Raw genomic sequence first — 19,998 nt, forward strand, 5'->3', positions numbered from 1 at the left:
AAAAAAAAATCAGAGCAGTGACAAGATCCATGGCTGAATTCCATGATGAATTCAACATTTGATGTGTCTTTTGACTTCGTAGATCATTGTTTAATTGCATCCCAAAGCACAGATAATTGTTTCCTGATTTTTGTACACATTTGAGACATACTGTACTTGCCTCTGAACTAAAATAGCAGGCACACTACATTCAGGTTATACAGAACCCTTTCCTTTTGCAACTTCTAGAAGTAGGAATGGATTTTAACTGAATTTTTTAATACCATTGATATTTAATTCTGTTTTAATGTTTGTATATTTATAGAATTTCAATTGTATTGAAATGCTTATAATGTAAGCAGCTTTGAGTCTCCTTGTGGAGAGAAAAAGCGGAGTATAAATAAATATCATCATCATATAATCATCATCATAATAGGAATGTCTTGCCCTGAGTGCAGTCTATGCCCTGCGCATAATTCTACTGCATCGTTGTAGCAGAAGCGATTGCATTGAAGCCAGCATATATTGAATATATTTGTATCATTTGGGCAGCATGCAATCTTTCAAATCTGTTTTTGCAGCCCTGAGCCCTTCCAAATTCCCTGAGCCATCTTTTCTCTCCCCCTAAAAAATCACTTTCCTGGAAACCTCCAAGACAGGCAATTAGCTTTTTAAATGAGTTTCAAGACTCCTTTGAGGTTTCAGCAATTAAAAATCAAAAATACATATTTTTTTCAAAACTAAAAGGGAACTTCCAGCTATCGCTATGTTTTTCTTTTCTTTTTTGGGAGGTAGGGATGGGCAGCCCATGTAAACCTTAGAGTAGATACTGGCCGATAGGCCCACCACCATTGTCCACCCCTATTCTATATGTTTTTCCTTCTTGATATTAAAGTGACGGATAGGATGAGACTTAGGACTTCATCAAATGGTGTGAGGGGAAAGCGGAGGGCACCGTCTTACACCTTTCACTCCCATCTTTCCCTGTCTTCAGGGATGGCCAGCCATCCCACGTGCTTACCACACCTTTCCCTGTTTTCTCCCTGCTTTACCCCATCTTTCTTGATCAGGAGTCAATTGACACCAACTCATGATAGATGTCTTCGGGCTCCATCACATTGCGCTTCGGAAATGGAACCCCATAAATTCCCATTGGAAGTGCCCTCACATCATGTCATGACCGCCATGGGGCTCCGTTTCCTAAGCGCATGGAAACTGAGCCTAGCAGCCATCTGATGAGTTCCTTAGACAGGTGCTCGTGACACTTCCAGTGACTGTGTTAAGGAAGTGAGAAGGTGATATTGTACAGAACAGTGCATCTTCCAAAATGTTCTATCTGCACAGCAATTAATTTAATGACAAGGCATGGCTGAAAGGAACAGTGTACGCATTTAGCCTTTTCCTGTCTGCTCCCTTTCAGCAATGTGTTGTTTTGGTTAGTGAGTGAATGCCCTTCAGGGACAGGAAGAATGACACATTGTCAGCTTTGGAAAGGGTACAAGGCTGTTTCAGACATATTCAGAAACCACAATAATGGATTGTGGTAATCTTTGGGCTCCACTGTCTCTCCCCTGCCCACCCACCCTCCATTGCCTCTCCTGTTTTACACCAGCAGTGAAAGTCTGTTTTCAGTTTTCCATTAGTCATAGCTCTCCATGAGAGACAAATGCAGGAGAAATATTTAGGAGATGCACTTTTTTCCCACATCACTTTATACTGAAATAAATCAATATGTGTGGAAATTTCTTTGCTCCAGAGCCCTTGAAAGCAGGAGTAGAATATGAAGGAAAACCTCTGTGATCACTGACTGAACTCCCAGGTTTATAATGCTGTATTTGGCATCCTAAAGTTATAACATTCTACATCTACTAGCAGTTACTCAAATCGCTCTTATCTCATGAGTTGGACAGTGGATGGCAAAAAAAGCAGATGGTACTGAAGATATCTATGGTGCATATTATATTTAAATGATGGTTAGGTAAAGGTAATGTTTTCTCCTGATATTAAGTCTAGTCATGTCCGACTCTGGAGGTTAGTGCTCATCTCCATTTCTAAGCCGAAGAGCTGACATTGTCCGTAGACACCTCCACTGCATGGAGCGCCGTTACCTTCCTACCAGAGCGGTACCTATTGATCTACTCACAGTTGCATGTTTTCAAACTGCTAAGTTGGCAGAAGCTAAGGCTAATAACGGGAGCTCACTCTCCTCCCCGGATTCGAACCACCAACCTTTTGGTCAGCAAGTTCAGCAGGTCAGCAGTTTAACCCGCTGTGCCAACAGAGGCTTCAAAATGATGATTACTAAGAACAAATCAGAAGCAAACGGGGGGTTTAGAACACAGTTTCTTTTCATTAACAATATTTTGAATACGCCATAGTTCCATGAGCATGGAAATTATGGACACAGTGGTGGCACAGTGTGTTAAAGTGCTGAGCTGCTGAACTTGCGGACCAAAAGGTCCCAGGTTCAAATCCCAGGAGCGGAATGAGCGCCTGCTGTTAGTCCCAGCTCCTGCCAACCTAGCAGTTTGAAAACATGCAAATGTGAGTAGATCAATAGGTACCACTCCAGCGGGAAGGTAACAGTGCTCCATGCAGTCAGTCATGCCGGCCACATGACCTTGGAGATGTCTATGGACAACGCCGGCTCTTCAGCTTAAAAATGGAGAAGAGCACCAACCCTCAGAGTTGGTCACGACTGGACTTAACTGGACTTTTATAGTTATTCCATACATAAGTTGAGGACATGTTTTAAAGCCAGCATTATGGATTTTGATATGGATAAGTCATGGGTCATTTTGCATAGATGGGAATGTACTATCTCGGGGAGCCCTGCCCCCAACTGCTGCAATTCTCCTGCCTTTCTACTCAGAGCAAGTGATGGCTCCTTTTTTGATAAGAGTTAATATACAGTACTTACTTGGATAATTTTATCTGGTTTATTTATTAACTAAAATTTCTATACACAAGTATTTACAGTGGTTCAAAAAGTTGGAAATAGACATTTCAGAGGCTCAAAAATGAAGAGGGGAGAAGGGAAACTGTGCAGTCCTCAAGATCATCATGCCCTAGTCTCATAGTAGAAAGCTATAACTTCCTGCTACGTCTGAACTGAATCATAAAACTGCAAAGTCATATTGCAGTCCCAGTGCTGCATTTCCTAACAGAAATGTATCAATTTTGATCCTGCTAAAAATCTGACTCATTGATGGGGAGGTCTATTTTAGTGCCTTTGTCCTATTTTTATACAAGAGCCAGGACAGAAGACTGCAGCCTAAGCAATGACTGAGGAACTAGTGCAATTTTCTAGTTTGCAGTCTTTCACGCCTTTTGTACAAACGGACCATAAATCAAGGGTTATAGCAGTGGAGATGTGATCTGATAAATTGGCTTTTATAGTAAAATCTGCCAGATTGTAAATATCTCATTCAGACATGTATGAATGACCCATGTTTAATCAAGATAAATCCAATTTCTTGCATATTTTTGTTCATTCTAAGACTTCATTGGTACACAAAAACTCAGTATATAAGGATTTGATATTATGCTGTATGGTCTATGCTGTCATCAAGCACATGTCCTTACTGCAGCTGTATTTCCCGATTCTGCTGATTTTGCAGCAGATGCTGTTACCGCCTCTCATCTATAATGCAATGGGTGAGCGAGTGATTCAGCGCTTTCTGTGACCGGAGAGCAGGTAAAAGGTTCAGCGAATGAACCTTCTTCCTGAACCAAGTTCACATCTTGAAGCGATAAGGATCAGAACCTTTAATGAGTTTTATTTCTGATTTGTTTATTTCAAAGCAAGTATACCTTTCTTTTGTACTGTTTTGCAGTCTAAAGTAAATTACATAGCTAATTTCTGGTAGCAGAGTCAGCCCAGTTCCACAGTTGTATATTACTGGCTGCAGGGAAGTGATCAACATCTCAGAAAGATGCACAGAGTTCAAGATGAGTTCAGATGCACACAATTGCAGAATTTCAGCTATTTGGTTAACAATAAATACAGTCAGCTTTCCATATTCCCAGGTTTAGCTTTTCCATATTTGATTCATGGATTTGATTAATATGTTCTCTCTAGAACAGTGTTTCTCAACCTTCTTAATGTCACGACCCCTTAATACTGTTCCTCATGTTGTGGTGATCCTCAACCATCAAATTATTTTTGTTGCTACTTCATAACTGTAATTTTGCTACTGTTATTAATCGTAATGGAAATATCTGATATGCAGGATGTATTTTCATACACTGGACCAAATTTGGCACGAATACCTAATATGCCCAAATTTGAATACTGTTGGATTTGGGGGCGGAGATTGATTTTGTAATTTGGACGTTATAGCTGCTGAGATTTATATTTCACCTACAATCAAAGAGCATTCTGAACTCTGCCAGTGATGGAATTGAACCAAACTTGGCACACAGAACTCCCAACAGAAAATACTGGAAGGGTTTGGTGGGCATTGGCCTTGAGTTTTGGAATTGTAATTCACCTACATCCAGAGAGCACTGTGGACTAAACAATGATGGATCTGGACCAAACTCTGCACTAATACTCAATATGCCCAAATGTGAACATTGGTGCAGTTTGGGGAAAATAGACCTTGACATTTGGAATTTGTAGTTGCTGGGATTTATAGTTCACCTACAATCAAAGAGCCCCTTGAACTCCACCAATGATAAAATTTGGCAAATTGGGCTTTTAATAGGAGGATTCGCTGTCTGTTTCCAAAAAGAAAGAGAAGGACAGGCGAAGAGATCTTCAGCCTTCTCTGCCAAAGGGGTTCCTAAGACCATCAGAGATATGTATTTTCTGATGGCCTTTGGTGACCCTTATGACACCTCCATGACCCTCCCCAGGTTGAGAAACACTGCTCTAGAAACCTCCAGGATTATTTTTTGGCTAACCTCTGATCTAGAGGGTTTTTTTTAATTTGAGGTTTTTCCACTCTTCTGTGGGACCTGAGAACCTAATCCCATGAAAGTAGAGGGCCTACTGTACTACAAATCTGTGGAAAGGGTTTCAGGGTTTTAATATCAGTCAATGGTAAAAAGCTACTATTCCAAGAAATACAGCTTGTTCTGGGTCTAATAATGTGCCTGGGATTATATGCACCAAAAACCTCTGAAATAAGTCTGCTTGTCCATTTCATGTGATAAAATTGATATATCTGCAGGTCAGTGGCAAGCCTTGGGAATGTTTTCACTTTAGGATGCCAAGCAAAGCATTAAAAACCAGGAGTTCAATTTGTGGTGATTTGGGTTACCAAATATTTCTGATTCATTTCCTATACTTGCTTCAAGACCTCTGAAACAAAGAGAAATTTTATAGGGCTGGATTTATCTCAATATGCAGTGATGGGAAAAAGAAAAAATCTTGCATTTCTTAATTATTTCCCTGTATGCCAGCTATTAAAGACACAGGACAAAAACTTCACCTGATGCTACAGAAAGTTCTTGTGTATTATGAAGGTCCTTTGCAGTGCCCATGAAGTCTATGGCTAGCCATTCTGTCTAGAGAGGAAGAATGAAAGAAGATACATAAACCACATATATTGGGTCTTTCTTCTCAGTTGTGAAGATTTGTGCATAAAAGAAACTGAAGTTTTTACTAGTGAATGTTCAGAATCAGAAGTCCTGTGTCATTGAGAGGACATGATGATGTCCCATAATGGGAGTTCACTGGTGTGAATGATTGCAGAAAAATGTTATTTGTTCACACAATTGTTAAAAGTAGCACCTTATTTCATGTGCAGGAAACAGCGGAAAAAGTTGCATGATCGTCTCCGGCAGGGCCTTCGATCAGAACGTAACCACAGAGTCAACATGGCAAATGGGCCTCACCATCCTCACCCACCCCCAGAAAATGTACAGCTGGTCAATGTAAGTTTTATATTAGCAGGAATCCTATTTGTGCATCACTAGTTCATCACTAGCCTTTATTTGAGAGCCCTTTAATTCATTAACAATTGGAAACAGCTAGAATTGCTTGCTTTCCTCATAACATGCTGATCCTTCCCCACTACAGAGGTCTAATGTGACTCAGAATCATTTGGATTTTTAGATTTCTACTTTCTGAACGAGTCTGTGATTAAAGTTATAGAGAGTCTGCATATTATTGGTAACTTCTGTGCCTGAAATCAAGGACTACAACAATAATACTTTATTATGGTCCATGACCAGCACAGGAATCACGGACTATGGTTTTACAATTAGAATTTTGAAATAAATATATTGTTTACAAAACGAATCATGCTTCAGTTTGTATCATGGACCAGAGAAATGCATTTCTCTGGAATAAAACAGGTGACCAAAAAAAAAAAGGACAGGATGTTTTTGATGGAGGTGTTATGTTTTGGGGAAATGGCATTCACAATAATTTGGAAATCATAACCTTTTGGAAAAGTTTGATTTTTCAGAGACAAGCCAAAAACCTGTTTGAGTATAATCTTCTCATATCGTATACAACTAGATGTACTTATGCAAGACAGTTGACTTCAGTTATTAGACTGATAACCTGTTGTCTCTGATCTGTTAGGAACAGAGAATATGCCAGTGCATAAAACTGCAATGTTTCAGAAGTGTTTTTTAGTGCCCAAAATATATATCTACTTTCCCATAAAAACAACTTGTTTTATATTACGCACTCATGAGACAAAATAAAGTAGACTTTGGTAAAATAACATATTTGGTTTACCCACAACCTTCATGTGTTCAGCATAACACAGGTACATAGCTTATCAGTCCAGTTTCAGATATGTTTCAGACTATCTCTATGTGCAGATGGCACAGGGCGTCTTTCTTATAATCAACAGCAGGCAAGTGTTGGTCTGAGCAGTCCCAAAGTCTAATAGAGTCTGTGATCTGAGCAGTCCCAGGTCAGATCATGTGGTCTGTAGCTCCTCCCACAACCTCTCAGGAAACATAGAGCAAAAGAAGCTGCATACCAGAACATAGATACAAAACAGTAAGACAACAGAATCATAGATTAACAACTTACTAGAGGAGGCTTGAAGAAGGTTGTAATTTCCAACATCATGGAACATCTTTTTTTAAAATAGTCTAAAGCCTAAAAATTTTAGTTTTCAGAATTTTGTTTAGAGGATTTCAGAGTAGAGATCGAGAGACAGCTTCTGCTTAAGAAACCGTCCTTCATGGATTTGAGTTAGGGACAACCTATTGGCTGAGCAAAGGAGGCAACTGCTCTTGAAACAAGAATGTACAGCACATCTCCATTGCTAGGACCATGATCTTTCAGTGATTTTAGCTATTTCATATTTTTTAATATTGTAATTTTATTGTAGGATTCAGCCTGGTTTTCTGTGTGAAATTGTAGCTGCTAAATAATGGATGGGCTGACACTTTGTAACGCAATATAAATTGATAGAATAAATTTTGAACACAGAAGCTGGTTGAGCCACCTGCTTTCAGTATAGTCTGCAGCAGAATCTATTCTAACAAAATGGGATCTCTGAGACACTCAGATTGATCCTGACAAATACATTTGTGACTTTGAGAAGCTTTTTCTCGTGATTGAGGTGCAGCATGCTCCGTGCATACTCAGCGCTCACCTTCTTGCTACTGATTATGAAGCTACGCGGATTCTGCATTGATCCCTTTTCTCTCTTAAATGCATAAGCAAGCATGCTTTCTAGGTCTGCATACAATTTAGATCAAGTAAATACAGTTTGTTGGACAGCCTACCCTTGTTTTATTTCAACAAAAAGAGCTGTCTGCGCATCCATTTCCATATGTGGCTTGTGCCCTTCTCCTGCTTCCAAAATATGTTCAGGGCCCAAACTTATTTAAGGAAAAGGAGAGTATTATGAATCCGCCAGAGCTGCTGCATTATGACTCTCAGATGATAATGTTCAAACTGTCATGTTTCTTCTGGTAGATGCCTTCTGACATATGGTGTCTACTACTGACTGCTTTTGAACAAAGTAATCCCACCTTCTGGAGCTCAAATGGAAGGACACCTGTTGGTCAGGACAAAAGAAAAAAGAAGTTGGCCAAAATAAGCATTTTATCCCCCCCCCCCCCCCCACACACACACACACTACCCTATCCCCAGGCATGATTTGCAAGCCATCACTTCACTTAAGTACCACTCAAGGCTATGAGAACTGGAAGGAGACTATCATGAACTATTACCTAGTCAATCAGTGATCCATAGGATAAAGATAAACAATGGGGAATTGTTCTGACAAGAGAGTGAGGATATAATGCAGCTGGCAGTATAAGTAGGTTAAAGCTGAATTCATTTCCACTATTGCGTATGGAAAATCCTAAGGATCCTTACAGTTTTGCCTTCAGTTTCAGTGGAAAAAAAATCACCTGCTCCAAGATCCTTGTGAGTGTTTAAACAATGCAGACATTTCCCATATTACCTCATTCCCTGAGAGAGCCAAATTGTAGACAAGCTCTGCCTGTTACTTAGCCACCAAACAGTCATGCCTTTCCCTCTGCCAATTACATTTTTTGTTTTTTGTAGCAATAGTAGCAGGAAAGAATAGACCGGAGATCGTACTCCATTGTTTTTCTTGATCACTATGGAGTCTTCAGATGACAGCCAAACTAAACATTTTGAAAGACTGGTTCATAAAAAACAGGAAAATTATGCCATTGCCAACATGTTTAACAAAGAGCTAGAGGACAGAATGGCTCCCTGCATTAAAATCCAGACAACTGTTCAAATCTGAGTAGTTCTGTGTATACAGAGAAAGTATTTGAAATGCAGAATTGGCACATATAGATAGCTCCTACTGCAAAGTCTAGCCTTACATCTAAAGCCCTTATTGGCTTAACGGAGGATCAGCAAATATCCATGGGCCAGAGGCTGACTCTCACTATAAATATAAACTTTCTGGTCCAGTTCAAGATATGAATTATATAACAAAACTATTGTTTCTGCTGGAACAGCTATGCTTAATGTGAATCCTTTCTAGAAGTAAACCAAGTTTTCTATCGTTTTATGAAAATAATTAGTGTCCAATTTAAGAATTGATATAGCTCTAGTATGTGAATTTGACAGTTATTTTGTTCATTTTTGGGGGTTCCTTCAATTATTTCTGACCTACGGCAGCCTGAGGTTCTCTCAGCAGTATTTATTCAGAGGAGGCTTGCCATTACCTTCTAGTTAGGCTGAGAGAGTATAGTTTGTATTAAAGTCACTCTGTGGTTTTCTGAGACTGAGTGAGAACTTAAATCCTGAAGTTCTAGTCAACACTAGTGTCTAGGACAGTAGTTCCCAACCTATGGTCTGTGGGCCACCAGAGGTCCCCAAGAATTAAAATATGGTCTGCGGCCACACCATTACTATACCGTTGCAACAGGAGCAACTGGTCTCACAAAACCCTCTTATAGTGCCGAGGCAACGAGAATGTCGGGTGGGGAGAGGTTGACAACCCACTAAAGAAGCGACAACAAGCCTCCTGACTGCTGCTTCTCCTCCTCCTCCCTCCTTCCTACCTCTACTGGAAGAGGGGGTGCCTTGGTGTCTTCGTTTTTAGGCCTGTTCCTGGAGTTATTTGGGGTGCTGATTCAGAAAATTGCATTGGGTAGATCTCATCAGCTCTAGATTATTAAATATGGTTTTCTGTGGGCAAGCAGATGACAACTACTGGATGGCATATGTTCTGTCCCATAAACTAGAACTGATGTGGTCCATCCAATGCAATTTTCTGAATCAGCACCCCAAATAACCAAACCGAATCTCAACCGAAAAATGGTTGAGAACCACTACTCCGCGCTGGCTCTTCTTGCCTGTTATCATTCTCTCAATTCATAAAAGTGGAGGGTACAAGCTTGATGCATAAGTATGAGCTGTGTTACAAATAAATGTTTTGTCTCTGCTTTGTTTAGCAATATGTATCCAAAAATGTAATATCCAGCGAGCATGCAGTCGAGAGAGAAACAGAGACATCATTTTCTACAAGCCACTACACCTCAACGACCCACCACTCTACAACCGTAACCCAGACACCCAGCCACAGGTAGGAGGCTGAAAAGGAAACAGTGTGCTGCTCTCCCATTGAAGCAAATACAGTTGCTTTTAAAAAATTAAAGTGATGATGATGATGATGATGATGATGATGATGATGATGATGATGATACGCTTTATTTATATTCCACCCCCTCTCCCCAAAGGGACTCAGGGTGGCTTACAGCAAAACAAACAAATACAATAAATAATATAACATGGACAATAATCACATGCCAATTAATTAAACAATATAACACAATACTGTAAAGCATAAATAATTTTTGAAAGATCTTCAGTGATTGAAACCAATCATTTATCACAGAGGCACAGATTTAGAGTTCCATGGTGTCTAAAAATGAACTACTGGCTTCAGTTCCAGCCTTTACAATTTATTTGATGAGTGCATCTCATTAAGCACAAACACAAAGGAGGGGGGGATTGGAAACCAGGTCTTACAAGCAAAGTTAAAAGAGCTGGGTATAGTTATTTTTTAAGAAGAAAAGATTAAGGGAAGGCATTCTGCTAGTCTTCAAATATCTGAAAGTCTGCCATGCTGAAGATGGAGCAGAATTGCTCAACATTGCTCCAGAGACTAGAATGAGAGCCAGTGGGTGGAAATTGCAGGAAAATAGATTTTGGTAAACAACAGAAAAGTCATCCTGACAATAAGAACAGCTTGGCAATGGTCTTTCGTGGAGAAATGTTATAGCTGCATCCTCCACTACAGAGACTTCGTGAAGCAGGGGTCGAACTACATCATCTCCAAGGTCCTCTCATTTCTGCAATTTTAAAATGTCCAAAAGTGCAGTTACTCTGCCAGGGAGTTTTAATGAGTAGCTTTTTCTGATTGAAGGACATAGTTGCTTGAAGACAGCGATTTTCGAAAACATAATGGATAAAGAATACCACGGAGATTCTACAAGCTGGTGAAATGACCTAAGAAGCTCTGATTTTCTTTTTAAAGGAAACTTTAAAACACTTCACTGGTGCCTCATCTGTGTATATACAAGCAATGTTGGAGGGAAGCATATATAATTAGAACTTAAATATAAAACAAGGACTTTTCCAGATTATTTTTTTCAAAAAGTCAATTGGTAGTGATTTGTGGAGTCTAGCCCCCATATTTTCCTTCAGATTACTCATATTTTTGCATCAGTGTCTCTTAATAGCTTGGGAAGGACTTTTTGTTTTTCGTGAGAAAATGTGGTGAGCAGTATAATTTCTGCAGAATGTGTGATCCTCCAAAGTGATAATAGCCTGGCTTGCTGTGAGTTTTTCAGGCTGTATGGCCGTGTTCCAGTAGCATTCTCCCGTGATCATAGCCTATTAGACACGTATGCTTATTTACCAGGAATTTAACAATCCTGATTTTGAAATACCAGACATATAGCAGAAAAAAAAATCCTGTCCTTCAAACAGAACCCTGGAATAGTTCCATCCATAGCTAGCATCTTATAGTCATAGGGAAACGTTACTGAACCTAGTGGGATATACTTCTCAGGAGACATGTATAGGACTCTATTACAATTCCTCTCATACTCATTTTAATACATTTTATTTATATTCCGCTTTATCTTCCGGAGAAACACATATAGACAAACATTCAATGGCTTTTACACAATGACATGCAATACACAGACAGAGGTAAAGGTCTTCTCCCTTTTTCATCCCTGGCGTCTGGAGGAGATGCTCAACTCCGGCTATGGGAAGGTGCTCTCATTTCATTTTTTTCCATGCCAAGGAGCTTATTATCTTGTTGCCAACATGTTTGTATATCTTCATGGGGTGCCCTTTTACCTTCCTGCCAAAGCAGTGCCTATTGATCTACTCATATTTAATGCTTTCGAACTGCTAGGTTGGCAGAAGCTATGGCTGACAGTCGGGAGCTCACTCTGACTTGTGGCTTTGACTGCCAATCCTCAGGTTGATAAATTTTCTGCAGCTAGCGGATTAACCCGCTGTGCTACCGCGGCCTCTTAAACAGTCTCCCTTTCATTTCATTTAACCGATATGCCAGGAACCTGCTGAATAAATCATTCATGCACGGGACCATAAACACAAGCAGTTTCAGAGTTTTGCCACTTTCACAAAGAAGTAGGTAAAAGAACAGTAGCAGCAACATGCAATGGTAGGCAATCTAAATATTCTCTTCACATATCACCACCATCAGGGAAAGAAGCAGCTACCTTGCATGCACCTTCTACCAGAGACAGGTCCCATATAGTGCTAGCTGTTAGTTCAGTTCTCTTGCGATTTACCTCTCCTAAAGCAGGGCTTCTAAAACCTTTACACTCAAAATCCCATTTGGCTCAAAAAACTTTTATGTCACCCCAGGTATATACGTACATAAAATAAGTATAAAAATCAAATATTTACTGACAAGAATTAGCATTTTTAAAGACTTGCTAAACAGGCTGGTTTTCCCTTTTATAAAGTACAGCTGAAGCATCTTCTGCAGAGGCCACTGTAAACACTGTTCAATAGATTTGGGTGAATGTTTAAAACAGCCACTAGGTGACATTCAGGAAACTTTTACTGTTGCCAAGATTGTTGAGACTCCAACATTGCGCTAAGAGTCAGGACCCACATTTCAGAAGCAACATCCTAGAGCAACTTAGCTCCACATACCCTTCAGAAGGGGGTTGTGTGAAGCAGCTAGCTCCACATTTAGCTATGTTAGGGAGCCAATGGTTGTGCAGCGGATTAAACCACTGAGCTGCTGAACTTGCTGACCAAAAGGTCCGTGGTTCAAATCCGGGGAGCAGGCAAAGCTCTCGCTGTTAGCCCCAGTTTCTGTCAACCTACAGTTCAAAAATATGCAAATGTGAGTAGATCAATAGGTACTGTTCCGGCGGGAAGGTAACAGCTCTCCATGCAGTCATGCCAGCTACATGACATTGGAGGTGTCTATGGACAATGCTGGCTCTTCAGCTTAGAAATGGAGATGAGCACCAACCCCCAGAATCGGACATGACTAGACTTAAACCTTTATCTTTATCTACCTATGTTAGTGGAGCATCCTCTCCACTTGGATCTCTGCCACATACCCCTCCTCTCCAGGTTTACATTTTTTTTCTTGAAAAGAGTGAATTCACAATATAAACAATGTCCCTCTTTTCTCCATAGCAGGCATATCCCCCTCCCAGCTATCTTTGAATTGCATACCATTCTTATTTGATTGGGAACTTGAAGGCTAAATACAGTTTGGACATGTGTTTGTTGATAATCTAATTAAACTCTAGGCAAACAATTTCAAATTGTATAATTCTTTAAGAGCAGATAATTTGTTCTTTGTGTATATAATTTTCTTTTTCGTGTTGACACAGAATAAGGCAAGACCTGTTTATTGTTTATTCTTTTCTATAGTGGTAAAATGCTGAAAAGCACCACCATTCAGGATTGAATGTTCCTGAGCAACCTTATTTTGTGCACATAATACTCTGAAATTATCCGTTCAGTTATTCAGACATGAGCACAATACAGATTGATTCAAAACCATGTAAATCTATTAAGCACACTAGAAGATCATCAGAAATATAACACACACACATATTCTTGTCTAAATTTAAAATGTTATCTGTTTTTCTTCCCAACGGCTCTTTACCAGTTGGAGTAACGGCCGGACTGAAAGCATCATCTCTGAAAGCCATTCTGCCCTCATGAGCTCTTCCGTGGAGAACAGCCGGCATGCAAGTCCATCTGGTCCCCGGGGGCGCCTCAACGGCATAGGAGGGCCCCGAGAAATCAATACTTTCCTCAGGCATGCAAGAGAGACACCCGACTCCTATCGTGACTCTCCACACAGTGAAAGGTAATGTCATAAATTAGCTTTACTGCCAATAACAAAAAAGTGTGGCTGTCTGAGTTATTTGAAGACAGAGTCCAGGGCCTTTCCACTTTGTAACATGAAGAGACAGGTAAAAAGCCAATGCAATTCTAGGCTGCATCATTAGAGTATAGTTTCTAGATTGAGGGAAGTGATAGTATAGTAGAGTCTCGCTTATCCAACATAAACGGGCCAGCAGAATCAGATAAGCGAAAATGTTGGATAATGAGAGATTAAGGAAAAGCCTATTAAATATAAAATTATGTTATGATTTTACAAATTATTTATTTATTTACAGTATTTATATTCCGCCCTTCTCATCCTGAAGGGGACTCAGGGCAGATCACAATGCACATATGCATGGCAAACATTCAATGCCATTAGACACAAGACATATAGATAGACACAGAAGCAAATTAACATTTTCCAGCTTCTGACTTCATGAGGGTATGCTCAATTCCGGCCACAGGGGCAGCTGCTGCTTCATCGTCCACTTGTGAAACCAAGTATTTGATGGTAGTACTTCCTCATTCCTTTCTGCACGCTGCTGGAAGTTTTTTTGGTGTCGTAAATTAGATAAATTTCCCTCCCCGCATAAAGCAGTACCTAAATTTTCTACTCGACAGATGAAACTGTCTTTCAAGCGGCTTAGGTCAACAGCGAGCTAGGCTATTAATGGTCAGGAGCTTAATCCGACCCGGGCTTCGATCTCATGATCTCTAGGTCAGTAGTGATTTATTGCAGCGGGCTACTAACCAGCTGTGCCCAGCCTGGCCCCTAAATATTATGTTTAAGTACCAAAACATCATGTTTTACAACAAATCGACAGAAAAAGCAGTTCAATACACAGTAACGTTATGTAGTAATTACTGTATTTACGAATTTAGCAAATATAAAAATTTAGCAAAGAAAGAAGTGCATGAAATGAACCTACAGTAGTAACATTGTCAGAAGTTAAATCCATAAAAAGTTCCGTCCTTGCTGCTGTGGATCTGGGCGGGAAGCAGACTGCATTAGATAATCCAGAACGTTGGATATGTGAAGGTTGAATAAGCGAGACTCTACTGTACCACTTAATTCTTTATTGTTCAGACCTCACCCCAATATTGTGTCCAGATCTGGACACCATCATTCAAGAACAGTGGTTCCTAACCTTTGGGTTTCCAGGTGTCTTGGACTTCAGCTCCCACCATTCCTAACAGCTGATAAGCTGGCTGGGATTTCTGGGAATTGAAGTCCAAATAAAAACCTGGAGGCCCAAAGGTTGGGAAATACTGTTCAGGAAGGATATTGACCAGCTGGAATGTGTCCAGAGAAGGGCAACCTAAGTAGTCGAAGGCTTGGAAACCAAGCACTATGAGGAACGGCTAAAGGAGCTGGGTATGTTTAGCCTGGATAAAAGATTAAGAGGAGACATGATGACCATGTTTAAATATTTGAAATTATGTCATATTGAAGGTGGAGCAAGCTTATTTTCTGGTGCTCCAGGGCAGTGGATTTAAATTACAGGAAAAGAGATTCCACCTAAACATTAGGAATAACTTCCTGACAACAAGAGCTGTTCAACAGTGGAATATTTTGCCTCAGAGTGTGGTGAAGCCTCCTTCTCTGGAGGTTTTTTAAAATGAGGCTGGATTTCCTTCTGTCCGGAGTGCTTTGATCCTGTGTTTCTGCATGGCAGGGAGTTGGACTAGATGGCACTTGTGGTCTCTTCCAGCTCTGTGAGTCTATTTTTTATTAATCTGTCAGAAGTGAATTGAGAATACAGTTATAATGTATAGAAAAACCACAAAGTTAAAAACTTGGCATTATATTAAATTTCCTTTGACCAGAAGCTGGTCACTTGGAGTGCCTCTGGTGTCACTATAAGAAGGTCCTCCACTGTGTATGTGGCAGGGCTCAGGCTGCATTGTAGTAAGTGCTCTGTGGTTTGCTCTTCTCCATACTCACATGTCGTGGACTCCACTTTGTAGCCCCATTTCTATTCTACTTCATTGGCCATGAAAATCCTAAAAATCGTAAATAGTTCTACTTGAACTGCAGACCCCAGAAATCTAAAGGATGGAACCACGACATGGAAACACAGTGCTATATTTGTCTACATACAGTGTTTTGTATAAATGTTTGATGTTGTTTCTGTAAATGCATATGACCATTGGTCGGAGCATTAATAAATTGATTGATTGATATTTGTCTAGTGTGAAAGAATCTCAGGTAACATATGTGCAGAGAGCAAACTGACCTCCAGAGCTCCCCAAAAGACATTGTGTTTGACAAAAGGCTTCAATTGAGATAATAATAATAATAATAATAATAATAATAATAACAACAACAACAACAACAACAACAACAACAACAACAACCACTTTATTTTTGTATCCCGCCTCCTTCTCCCCAAAGGGACTTGGGGTGGCTTACATGGAGACAAGCCCGATGACCAAACAATAACCAAAACCTGCAATAAGTGATCCAGTTTTCAAAGAGGTTCTGTCTCAAATGGTTTCACACACAGCTATTGTAATGATTTCTTCTTTGCGGCCTGCAGCCAGACTATCATAACTGACCACATAAAAAAAAACAGTCTGTATGACAATCAAGAGAACAATTGCCAATTTCTCTTTAAGCAGCCAATGCCAAACTCAATTATCATGGAAGCTTGTCTGGGGAAACCTTCTCAGAAATAGTATATCGCACCTACTTGTAAAGTGAACAAGATGGTTAGTCGTATGACCGGGAAATAGTACGTGACTGCAGGCCTTTTTTGTCTTTAATAATTCTGAACCATGAATGGGCACATGCCAAGGAGAAATCATACAATTTCTCAAGCATCTGTCTGAAGATAACAGAAGTTAGTTCTAATTGCTCAGGTGCAGACCCATCATTTAGCCAGTCAGCAAATCAATACTGCTAGACATGCCACAGATTGCAGCAGAAAAGCGATTGCTGGAGACATATCTCTGAGATGGATACGTGGACACAGTCATTACAGCTGTCATAAGATGCTTATACACAGCTTAAATATCTTCAGTTCACCAGATAGAAGCTTTTTAATGGAAAGACTAATGAAAATTTGGACCATACTCTGAAAGTGGGAGTAACCGGTGAGAATGTTCAGCCTTATACAATCTCATCACAAACATTTAAGTCATGCTGGTCCTATACACAAGATATAGAGTCATAGAGATCTCATGGGCCATCCAGTCCAACCCCCTGCCAAGAAGCAGGAAAATCACTTTCAAAGCACCCCCCCACACACACACACACACCCACACAGATGGCCATCCAGCCTCTGCTTAAAAGCCTCCAAATCCCCATGAGTGTCCACTTGCTTGCTTCCTCCTCCCTATGACTTCCCCTCACATGGCCTTCATCATGTCTCCTCTCAGCCTTCTCTTCTGCAGGCTAAATATGCCCAGTTCTTTAAGCCGCTCCTCATAGGGCTTGTTCTCCAGACCCTTGATCATTTTAGTCGCCCTCCTCTGAACACATTCCAGCTTGTCAACATCTCCCTTCAATGCTTGCACAATTGCTCTTCATAAAAGGAGGCCTACGCTTCAAGCAAATACAATTTGTCTCTCATCTGGAGGCCTTTTTTGCATCCTGGAAAGTGGAGCAGAGGGGGAAAAATGGGATGTATCCCCATGACCCCTGTGATCCATAGCCCAAGAGGCACAACTGAACAAAAACCAAAGTAAACAAAATTCGTTTTTAAAACCCACTCCTTCACTTTGTGTTTTTTTTTTCATATACAATGACTTTGAAATGCAAAGCCTTGGACAGTAAATTAATTAATCAGAATGTCTGCTTCTTTTGTGCTTTAGTACTTAAACTCAACCTTGAATCAATTTTAATTCACTTGTAAATGAACATTGCAGATCCTTGATCTAACACCTTGTAATTCCTTTGACATCTATGCAGTCAATTTGCACCACCTAGCCTTGAATTTTATCAACACGGAGGATTACATTTTCACCTGAGTAAAAACTGGTCACATCTCCAGCAATATTAATGCCTCTGTATTCTAATACTGGCATAAGTACCCAGTTTCACATGCATTTGAATAATGCAATACTTAGAAACTTCTGAGGAAGAAATGTAGTTGTCAGAAAAAGACATTACACTGGCCTTATCTGAGTGACAGCCACTGAGCCCCTAGACACATCTACTGTCATGGTGCATCATTCTGGGTCCCATGTGAAGTATATTTCTGCCTTCTGGCTGTTAGAAGGACTGCCCTCAGGAGAAGAAAGGAAGCAATATAACTCAATCCCTTGGACTAATCCCCAAATACACTGATGAACCCTTTGTGCTAGTTAGTGAAGTCATCTAGCAAACCCACAGATTCATTGGTTATTTCCAAGTAGAGCTGACCCATTCAATCTATTGCTGAATAGGGAATCAACCCATACATAAATTGAGTGGTATCAATGAGTCTGCTGTAGTTAAGACTAACATGGATTTTAGGCCATCAAATTTGGTATGTTATCTGAACAAAATACGCACCAAATGAGCATCTTTAGTACCATATATTTACAAAATTTTGGATATCTAGGATTTATGATACTCTATTTTATTACTTTAGTTGGGGTATTATTCCCATCTATGAAAAATGAACCAATTAAGGGAGAGGTATTTTGGCAACCTGTACGTGTGTGTTGTTGCAAGGGGAGGTGGGGGAAAAACTGATTCCTCCATGAAACCACAGATACTGCCAGGACCGGACCCAAACCAAATCCAACCTCTGTGGTGCTGCTTTTGAGTACCATCCAGGTCTCGAGCCGGTTTCAGAGCTCCACATAAATTCAACTCCACATTGAAATTACTTCCTTCTCTGTCAGCTTCACCTCACCTTAAGTCAGTGGTTCTCAACCTGTGGGTCCCCAGGTGTTTTGGCTTACAACTCCCAGAAATCCCTGCCCGTTTACCAGCTGTTAGGATTTCTGGGAGTTGAAGGCCAAATCATCTGTGGATCCACTGGTTGAGAACCACTGCCTTAAGTGGTCAGGGTTGATGTGTCCTATGACTCTGGAGATGAAAGTTCAAAACCCCTCTCAGTCATGAGAATCCAATGGAGCCTCTCTCAGCCTCTGAAGAAGGCAAGGAGAACTATCCTGTGACAAAATCTTGCACAAAAAACCCACTGTAGGATTACATAAGGGCAGTGGTTTTCAACCTGTGGATCCCCAGATGTTTTGGCCTCCAACTCTCAGAAATCCTAACAGCTGGTAAACTAGCTGGGATTTCTGAGAGTTGTAGGCCAAAACACCTGGGGACCCACAGCTTGAGAACCACTGCCTTAGGGTCACCATAGGTTGGAAACAGCTTGAAGGCATTCAAAAATAACAATGAAAAATGAATGTCCTTCAAACAATTGGGGGGGGAGCTATTTTTCTTCAGTAGCAAATATTGTCCCAAATGTTTGTGGCATAAATTTGAGATTCAATGTTTGTTTTTACGAAAGTGAATAATGAACAACTGCATAGACCAGGGGTCCCCAAACTAAGGCCCAGGGGCCAGATGCAGCCCTCCAAGGTCATTTACCTGGCTCCCGCCCTCAGTTTTAGACTTAGGCTCGCCCAAAGTCAAAATGACTTGAAGGCACACAACAACAACAGTCCTAATTAACTTGACTATCTCATTGGCCAGAAGCAGGCCCACACTTCCCATTGAAATCCTGGTAGGATTATGTATTTTAAAATTGTTTTTATTTTTAAATATTTTATTGTTCTTTCATTTACTAATATTGTTTATTAATATTGTTTATTTACTAATCTGAATAAGAATTGGCAGCATTATCATGTACGCTGAACTCAATCGATAGACCCAGTTTTTTTTTAACTGAACACGCCTACCTGTATTTTGTAATGTGTTTTATAAATACTGATGTAAGTTAATAATTTTTTAACTGATTTATATTGCACTGTATAATTTTTATATATGCGTTTTATTGTAAGCCGCCCTGAGTCCCCTGTTGGGTGAGAAGGGCGGGATATAAATATTGTAATAAATAAATAAATAAATAAATATTGTGCTATGGTAATAATATCATATATTGTGTACCTATATACATATAATATTGATAATAATATTATAATGTAATACAATATAATACTAATAATAATACAATATAATAATATTAATTATATATTAAATGCAATATTATTAATATTACAGTATAGTGGTATAGTACAATATAGTAATATATAAT

The 19,998-nt window shown here is 39.9% G+C and overlaps 1 protein-coding gene across 14 annotated transcripts in view; it reads left to right on the forward strand.

Moving 5' to 3' along the window:
- nrg1 (neuregulin 1) overlaps positions 1–19,998 on the forward strand; it is a 761,412-nt gene that overhangs the window by 732,088 nt on the left and 9,326 nt on the right. For 7 of the 14 annotated variants that reach the window (XM_062971528.1, XM_062971525.1, XM_016991126.2 and 4 more), the window contains 3 exons: positions 5,736–5,862; positions 9,844–9,973; positions 13,559–13,775. In XM_062971528.1, coding sequence (XP_062827598.1) covers positions 5,736–5,862; positions 9,844–9,973; positions 13,559–13,775 — 474 coding nt within the window. Of the gene's footprint in view, positions 1–5,735; positions 5,863–9,843; positions 9,975–13,558; positions 13,780–19,998 lie in introns of those variants that run through there. The other 7 variants (XM_008103685.3, XM_008103683.3, XM_062971527.1 and 4 more) reach the window with 2 other exon arrangements.

The sequence above is a fragment of the Anolis carolinensis genome, chromosome 2 (assembly GCF_035594765.1).
Source record: "Anolis carolinensis isolate JA03-04 chromosome 2, rAnoCar3.1.pri, whole genome shotgun sequence".
Lineage (NCBI taxonomy): Eukaryota > Metazoa > Chordata > Lepidosauria > Squamata > Dactyloidae > Anolis > Anolis carolinensis.